This window comes from Cyclopterus lumpus, chromosome 20 (genome assembly GCF_009769545.1).
Source record: "Cyclopterus lumpus isolate fCycLum1 chromosome 20, fCycLum1.pri, whole genome shotgun sequence".
NCBI lineage: Eukaryota > Metazoa > Chordata > Actinopteri > Perciformes > Cyclopteridae > Cyclopterus > Cyclopterus lumpus.
The window spans coordinates 12,500,102-12,509,140 of NC_046985.1; the positions used below are offsets into that span (position 1 = coordinate 12,500,102).

The 9,039-nt window shown below is 40.3% G+C and overlaps 1 protein-coding gene across 1 annotated transcript; it reads right to left on the minus strand.

Moving 5' to 3' along the window:
• Positions 1-161: 161 nt before the first annotated feature.
• Positions 162-5,330, minus strand: bco1 (beta-carotene oxygenase 1). The gene is made up of 11 exons (XM_034560751.1): positions 5,099-5,330; positions 4,886-5,014; positions 4,649-4,778; positions 4,101-4,248; positions 3,849-3,999; positions 3,309-3,529; positions 2,901-3,158; positions 2,701-2,806; positions 2,490-2,584; positions 830-941; positions 162-616 (listed from the first exon to the last, which is right to left on the minus strand). The coding sequence occupies exons 1-11, from the start codon at positions 5,160-5,162 to the stop codon at positions 459-461; spliced, it is 1,572 nt and encodes a 523-aa protein (XP_034416642.1). The 5' UTR covers positions 5,163-5,330; the 3' UTR covers positions 162-458.
• Positions 5,331-9,039: the final 3,709 nt, after the last annotated feature.

Sequence of the window (9,039 nt, forward strand, 5' to 3'; positions counted from 1 at the left end):
TAGATTACATGGATGGAAGTTAGTGATGCTAGGTTATTGAGAAGAAGGGATTTGGCAACAGATGATAAGCTGTAACTGAAGAGATAATTGCTCAAGTGACCCTGTAACTGGAGTGTTGGTTCATTTTTATTTGTTATGCAACTGAAGAATGGGAGCATGTGTTAGAAATGGACATGTTTTATTTTTTAATGAAAAGGAGAAGCACAAATACAATGATCTCATAGCACAATACAATAATGTGGACTACATATCAAATAGCGATATATTTATATATGCACATGCTTAAACAACATTTTGATCCAAGCAAAATCAAGGAATCTGCATCTTTTCTTTAATAAACAGACCAATACAAATTTGTTTTTAAAAAATTGTTTAGACACAATCCTGTAATTATTACAGAGATGAGGTAGCCAATTTTCGGAGTGTTTAAATAGATTCCTGTGCCACACAGTAACGTTTCACATATTTTCTTGTGGGATAAAAAAACCATGCATGTCCTTGTGGAGCGGCGTGTTCACGCATGCTCGAGCTACTTCTTTGAGCGTTCTGCCGTCAAGAATCAGGATAAAACTAGACAGGCCTGGATTGGAGCTGATAACTGATGACAGGACAACACCTGTGAATGGAGAGGACGAGGTTATTGTTCGAGCTCAAAGCAGGATGTCACAAATCGAAGGAATCACATCAAATTACGGCTGGCTTTACAGTCTCAATACAGATATAATCAGTGAGGGATCTTCAGGGGTTGATATTCCTGTCAATTTTTTTGCTGTATAGGAGCGCGCACACACCACATAGATGCATGTCAAACACCACACTGGGTTCTCACCGTCATCTTCTGACTCTCCATTTGGTCTCGGGATGAACACAGGCTCTGACGGCCAGCAGTTGTCTTCACTCCAGTAAACCATTTCCTTGGTGTCTGTGTCAATCTTGACGATCTACAACAGAGAAATAGATTAGGAAACAAGATTACGATTTACTCAGCCTGTACAAACAGCTTATAACAAAGCACTAAAACCTCATGTATCGGCAATTATTTACAGACCTAGCAGAGGGCAAAGAGGCCACTTAATTATCTGGTAGTTTTAATTATAAAACATATAGCAAAAGAAAGTACGTTTTGGAGCTATGTTGAAAGGGAAGACTAACTAATACAACAACGGCATGTCAATGCTGTTTTGACATATTGAGTTTGTTTTTAGTTTTCCGTCTGAGACATTTAAGAAATTGCCAGTTCAGAGTGCTTATCGTGCCCACAAACAATGCGCCCGTGCAGTATCTTGCCCCAACTGCAAGCCATATACTTACGAAAGAGCTGTAAAGTGTTAGAATAGACCTTAGTACTATCAGTACTTGGAACTAAATTCCAACTCTTTTCCTAGTATGAGCTGGGTTGGCCTAAGTCTATATTTAGAGTGACCAAATATCATCAAGATGCTTCCCCATAATGCAAAGTAACAAGCTGCTTTGTTAATCCGTCCATACATCAGCTATACTTGAAACATTAGCTCATCCTCTGAAGGCTTGTGGGTGGGCCTGAGCCAATCCCTGCTGACATTGGGCAAGACAAGTAGTTCACCAAAATATTCTTAGTCATTACAGCAAATCTTTTTGGGTACCACACAAAGGGTAAAGATCCCACCTCAATCACTTTTTGATTTGAATAGAAATTGATTTAAACTTAGCATGTTTGCATAATACAATATTTTTTTTTCCCCTTGGGTATGAAAATATTACAATTACGACATTAAGCTTCACCTGTTTAATGGATGAGCCTGGCATACTCTACTTACATCAAATGTAAGTATTTTTTTCCGGTGGTGTGACAACTATTCATTGCCGTTTCCGTTTGCTTATGCTGCTTTTTAGTCCATATCACAAACACCATTAAAATTCAAAGAAATGCCAGAGCTCTCTTCTGTTGTTGGAATTCTGCGTCAAGTGGGAATGGACAGAAATATCTAATTGTGTAAACAAGGCCGCTTCCTTTAGTTCCTTCCTCTTTGTAGTCACGATACCTCCGGACTGTGCGTATGCAGTGAGACACAAGGGAAGCACTTTGTATAACTCGTGACTTTGAAGCCTCCCAGAGTTGAGCACTTCATTCCATTGTTTCAGGTACATTGATGTACAAGTGTGCCTAGTAGAAAGGATGTGTGGGTATTGAAACCAGAGCCATGAAGTGGTTGGTCTTTGTTGGGGAAACTGCTCATTCTCACATCGTATAGTGTTTCCTACCGTCTGTTGCGTCAACTGGTAATTGTCACTTCTGCACTGTGCTTCCTACCTTTGTAAAAACAATGGTGCCAGGAAGAATCTGTTTCCTAATAGCCCCGTGTTTAAAATCTGTTCTTCAAGAGTCTGCAAGTTTCGGTTCTCTCTTGGAAAATAACACTTAGGAGACTGAAAGAAATCGCAAAGACAGATGTTCCCCCGGGGTCTGTTGCGCAATAGCCAAATAAATAAAATAAAAAAGGAAACGTCACCTTTTTTGCCAGAACAGAATCCTCCACATTGTTCCCGTAGACAAACTGATGCCTCTTGCCATTGAAGTCATAATTCATTCGCGGCAATTCAAAACCTGATGGTAATAAAATGACAGTTTTTGTGTGTTTATGAACAAATAAATTACTCTTAAAGACCCATTCTAGGATGAACTACTTTTACAATAGTTACTTAAGTGTCTATTGATTTTACCTTCACATAAAACCTCTGCTTGGCACATCAGTTTGCCTTCTTTCTCCTTCACAGCACTGGCGGTCGTGTACTTGAGTTTCACCAAGTCCTCTCCAACCGCCACGTCCTGCAAAACATAGTAAAACAAATTTAAAATGAAGAGGAATGTCTTCTCTAAATTCCAGGATGAAATCAACTGGACTTTTAGTCAGAAAACCCACCTTGTCTGACTGGAGGGGAAGTGCAAATCGTTTGTAGCTTGGTCTGGAGTAGTTATCATCTTGCATCCCAGAGTTTTCCTTCAGCTTGCTCAAGTAGAACATGTCATAAAGGCTGTTGTCCTTGTAGGCGATGACATCGAAAACCACGTGACCGTCCTCCTCAAAAGCATTCACGTGGTGGTAGACGATCATCGGCCCAGTGAAGTACTTTGTCTCGACCACTTTGCTGGTCTTTCTGTCTATCAGGTGGATCAGAGTCTATTGAAGACAGACCGTCACAGTTATGTTAACCCAGATTGTATGGTAGATTAGTGCACACTTGTTTCCTCTAATAACTACATCTGCTTCCTACTTAGTTCGGTAGTTTGTATATGAAGAGTGACAAACAAGACAATGAATTAAACTTACGTTTTCCTCTGGGCAGAACTTCAGGCAGCTCGCCCAGTTGACCCCCCTCATGTACGCCGTGGCCATCTTGAGGATGTCCAGTTTGAGAGGCTGCTCGATGAAGATGAAGTAGTTGTCCGTAATGCCGAAGCTGTGGTAGTAGCTGGGTGTGAGCAGGGAGCGGCAGGGGACTGTGCAGATCACCTCCACGTTCTTCAGAGCGGGGACATTCTTGTCTTTGTCTGAAAGGTTTCAAGTAAGGAGCCAAAGTTAAAGAAAAAGACACTTCAAATTGTGTCAATGCATTATTGTTCATTTGTTGGCCTTGAATTGATACATTGAGCATTTAGTCTGCAAGAAGAATATAATGTAATGTAAATTCAGTAAAATAAACCAATATCAGCAGGCACAATTCATCATGGCTGTACTTCATCCGCCCCTCCCGTCCAATTATTAATTTGCATAATCGTGTGCCGTACCTTTACTTTCTCAGAGCAGCTACAGCTGTTATGGAGAGAAAGCACTGAGATGAGTTGAGTGGGTTATGAGGGGGTCACGTACCTTTCTTTGAAACAGCAGGGACTTTGAACAGTATGTATTTAGTCTTGGCCTTGTCTGCTATTGAAGTCCCGATGTTGTAGGCGTTGCCCTCTTTGTCATAGTGCGGATGGGACGATGACAAGTTTACCGGCAGGTATTTCATGTAGTCCACCTGTTTGTTCAGCAACTCATGAGCCCCGAGATCGATTCACTTGCATGTGTGCTAATAGTGGTAATCATTAGTGAGTGATCAAGGTTAGCAAATTACTTTACCTTGTCCTGAGTTTCCAGTGTCACAGGATCAATCTTGCGGATGTAGTTGGTCTCTGAGGTGGCGTAGTAGTCATTTCCGTATTTAATGAAATTGCTCGCGCCGTTGTCAGTGAAGTCGGGCACTGTGTGGTTGAGAAAGGTTATCGCCCTGAAAAGGAAGAAGACATATTATATATTGGAAAAGGGGGTTAGGGGTTCATCCAACACAAAAGACACTTTTTGCTCATACTGAGGGGCATGTAAAGTGTGTGTGACTCATTCCCATCTCAATGATAAATTAACAACATGAAGAGATGAAGCAGGGGGTTCTCACAAGACTGATAATCCTCATATTAAACGGTTAGGTTGCATCTCAATGATTTCCTGTCGTTAGTGTATTGCAGATGTTCCGAAGAAGTTTTCAAATGAATGTAAAACATACAAATACATACAAATAAACAATGGAGACTGGACGTTTTTAAGATATAAAGTAAGAGGACAACAATGATGGCTGAAAGGGATAACTGAAATGCTGAATGTGATTTGATTCAAATTAAGGGCATGCTCACTTGACAATGAAATTCTTGCTTGGGTCTGGGTAAGCCATTGTCCCCATTTCGGACACAACGATTCTGTTTGCAGCCATGTTGCTTGTGTAGGTGTCACTTCTTAGAAATCTGCTTCTGTAAGTCACTTCGCCTGAAAAAAGAACAACAAAAAACATGGCAATGCGTTTAGTGTCTCGGCGCACATATGCGTAATGATCGTACAATAAATGATGATAAAAAAAAAACAACAACACCAACCATCTTTAATGGCGAAGCTGTTCATGATGGCCATCCCATCGAACCAGTGGTCGTAGCTGGTGGCCCCCACAGAAAAGATGCCGGGGCCATTGCGCAGCAGGGTCCCTTGCAGCCAGCTGGGAATACTCCCTAAAGCAACGCAGGAAAGCACACACCTGTCAGAGCCACGCCGTGCAGCGTATCTGCTGGCCACTCAGTGCAGACCAGACCTACCTTTCACTTCTGCCTTGCAGGGCTCCGGGCTCTCCTCTGCGTTCTTGGAAAAGTTCGATGCCATGTCTGCTGAAAGCGCAGTGAATAGCACGAGGAGGTGTCTGGATAAAAACTGCAGTCAACAACAGCGCAAACCACTCCTTTTAAAGCGCCGGCCTGTCTTGGGGGATTGGCACGAGACGGCATTCTTCTGTCCTCTCTTAGAAATGTTGCAGTAAAGATTTCGTTGAAACGTTATGGCGGAAATGTATCCCCGCTTCACCTTTGCCTCGCCTCCAGAGATTGTATAATCCGCAGTCCACTTTTATTGGTCACTTACCATGTGCATTTTTATTATTTTATATTTTCATTGAGTTTGATGAGGTCACTCACGCGCGCGCGCGCACACACACACACACGCACGCACACACACACACACACGCACACGCATATAATATGTTGTTTTAGCCTGCCGAACTGTTTTCTCTCTCTCTCTCTCACACGCACACACACTCTATCTCTCTCTCTCTCTCAAAGAATTGGAGACTGATTTTGTGCACTCACAGGATGTTGGTTTTATGTTTTTATGTTTTTATTGCAGTTCTCAGTACTGAAACAGAAAATGTACCCACACACTCAGAACATTTTCTTGGGTGCGCTCATTATTATCTATTATATATTTCCCAATCACGTGTCTATGGAAAGGTTTTGCTCTTTCTACTTGATGACATCACACATTTGAGTTTTAGCACTCTTGTTTGGGGATTTGGGAGAGAGTTGTTTATGTTATCTGACATATTTGGACCGTCTTAGACCATAGGAAAAGTTGTAAATGTGCATAGATTCCCTTTAGGTTAACATATTTTATCTGCTTTGATTACTCAGGTTTGAATATTGCTTTACAGGCTGACATCATTGGATGTGTGTGGACCTTCGGTTTGTATCCTTCACTCTACAGGTAACTATATCTTTTTTATTTTGTTTTAATATCTTTATTTGAAAGGGACCATGTACAGTAAAAACATAAACGTCACCATTTAATGCACCTTACCAGATTGTAGCTACAGCTAATTTGCATCTGTAGTTCCTTGACAGACCATAACAATCATAACAAACAGTACAGGATAAGACACCCAGTGGAGGAGGGGCCAAACCATTTAGAATTGTATAGTCCATGCACACATTTGAAAATAGTCTAAAGTTCACAACGCTCAGCAGATTGTATTTCTCCAGTATCCTACAGTGATGAAAATCTAATGGCTTTTTGGCCAACGTTTTAAGAGTTTGTTTACATAGGAATTACAGTGGTCTTATGGTTGTTTCACCGGTATGCCCCCAACATGTAATGCAATATGACATATGGGAAAGGACCATGGCATGCATAACAATCTTGGCAGAATCCAGAGAGAGACAGTTTCTGATATGTTTAAAATTAGCCAAATTGTACTTTATAGTTTACATGTTTCTTGCAGTTCAAATTTTGATCCAGTATCAAGCCAAGGTATTTAAGATTAACCAGTGTGTGATCCTTTCCAATGCTTGTCAGCTGCTATCTCAGTAGTTTTTGCATGTGTGTAAACAACAGTGTCATCTGCATACATGTGCAGTTTTACATCATGACACAGTTCAGGGAGAAAATTGATATACAAACTAAATAATAAGGGACCTAACACTGACCCTTGTAGGAACACCCATTGTGCATTCCCTGTTTCTGGACAGTGCATCACAAACTTTAACACATTGCATCCTGAAGACATCCATGCCGGTGCTTACGATGAGAAGTTCAATTTTGAGAATTTAGATATTAAAACATCATAATTAACTGTATCGAAAGCTTCACGCAGATCTAAAAATACAGCACCAACTACTCCTCCTTTGTCGAGCCTTGATTTAATTTGTTCTTTTAAGTGCAAGGTAACAGTTTCTGTGGAATGATTAGTTCTAAAGCCAAACTTCATACGATGTAGTCCAAAAGTGCTAGTGTTAAGAAATTTTACCAGTTGTTGAATGACGACTTTCTCTGCAATCTTTGACAGTACGGGCAACATGCTTATCGGTCTAAAATCTGCCATTATATTCTGGCATCATTTTTCTTGGAAGGATGTGTAGTGACTCCCAGATTGTGTAAGTGAACTCCATTTTCTGCAGGGCTGTTATCCAGAACTTGATAATATTGTGAATGGCGTGCAGTTTATGATGGCAAACCCAGAAGTGAAAAAGTAATAATGATAAATCATATCGGTACGTTAAAGTCCACATGCACATAACCTCCAATGGTAAAGAGATGCATATTTTGTCTGTTTGATTCATTGAATAACCACCTGTTGACATTCTACATCTGCCATGGCATGGGCTGCTTTTCATCTCCCACACAATGCTGCCGTGATAATCCAGTGTTCTCTTAGTGGTCGTTTAAACCATTAAAACCACTACCAATACAGCACTTAGCAGAATTCATAATTTGGGCAATTTTCTTGTTCAAGATGACAAGCTTACAACCACTCCAGTCTGGAGTCCCTCAGTCTGAATGATATAACTCCCTTTACGCCACTTCTCCACTAATCAGGTTTAGCGATACAGGGTCAGGTTTACTTTTTGGCAGGTCATACAATCTTCCCCACTTTGCTTTTCTGCCACATCAAATGAGGTCACATACAAGGACAAAAATATAGTTAAACCAGAAACAACACGTTCAAAGTTGGGGAGTCTACTTCTAAAGCAGATCGTTGCAAGCTAACAATTTTTTTTGAACTACAGCCGAGGAAGAAGTCCAGTTTGGTTAACTAAAGCTACATAAAAAAATAGTTCAAGCTTTTTAAAGTAAAGCAATTGAGTGTGGCGGCAGCCGCATTATATACAGTCCATGATTGAGAGGAAAAGGGAAGAGAAACAATTAAAACATTTAAATAATTCCTTTCGTCTTATCGCCCACACAAGTTGGTAGTTTCAATAGTCAACTATATGAAATTGTCAAAAAAAAGTAATTTAATTACTCCTAGAAAACTCATGCCAAATAGTTACACTACTAGTTTATTCACATGTAGTTCACAACCTCCGCCATTAGCTAGCCAGTGGGGCTCACATGCACTAACGTGCACTAAAAGGCGCATGAAAACTCGGATTACAACACACACAGACGAAGAGTAACTTTATTCTCGGCTCAGGTAGAAGTTACCCCACTATATCTTGAGATAGAAAATAGTTATTTGCTGCTATGTTTATGCTCCAAATGTTGAATAGACTCCAGAGAACCGTTAAAATATGACATAATTGTCATGAAATAGAAGGGCTCAGCTTTCTGTCACCGACAATCATCTGATACAAAACAATAAATCACTGTTCTGGTGACTGTTTAGAAAATACATTTAGACACATGTTATGATAACCCAATCAGGTGAAAACAAGTTATTCCTTTTCAATAATAAAAAATATTTAGAAGTTTATCATAAATGCAACAATATGACTTATGCAAATATTCTTTGTTACAATGGGCTATAAAAAGATTAAGAGCAGCACTAAGCACTACGTGTACTTTGATGTTTTATGGTTTGCTAGTGTACACAAAAACACAAACAAGTTATGTATCTCATGGCAAGGCATTCTAGATATTCACACAATAGTGATGTGTGTCTTCAAAGAACCTGGGGTTGCATCCAACTTCAGTGCGCATCTTTATTTGATTGGTTGTGATGAATATTTGGTGTTTTGTCAAATCTGGTCACTCCGTTTTGAGGGAAGAACATTCTGTTGTTAAACCCGGGCAAAGCGGAGAGGGAGAAGAGTCAAACTTAACCACAACACCGCTAGACAGCACAAGTCTGTCACACGAGTGTCTGGTTTGTAATACAACCACAATGGTCGCGCAAATGTTCTGTATGGAAGAGACTAAAAGGAAGAGAATAGAGGGAGAGAAGGGATACCTTTCTCCCTCTTAGTCCGAAGTTTAAGCAAACCGCAGAAGA

Bases quoted from the DNA above. Each gene is read 5' to 3' on its own strand.
- bco1 (XM_034560751.1), bottom strand. From the start codon at position 5,162: ATGGCATCGAACTTTTCCAAGAACGCAGAGGAGAGCCCGGAGCCCTGC. The intron at 5,015-5,098 runs GTAGGTCTGGTC...GCGTTGCTTTAG, and splicing joins CTGCAAGGCAGAAGTGAAAG to GGAGTATTCCCAGCTGGCTG. The intron at 2,807-2,900 runs GTGGGTTTTCTG...TATGTTTTGCAG, and splicing joins TTCCCCTCCAGTCAGACAAG to GACGTGGCGGTTGGAGAGGA.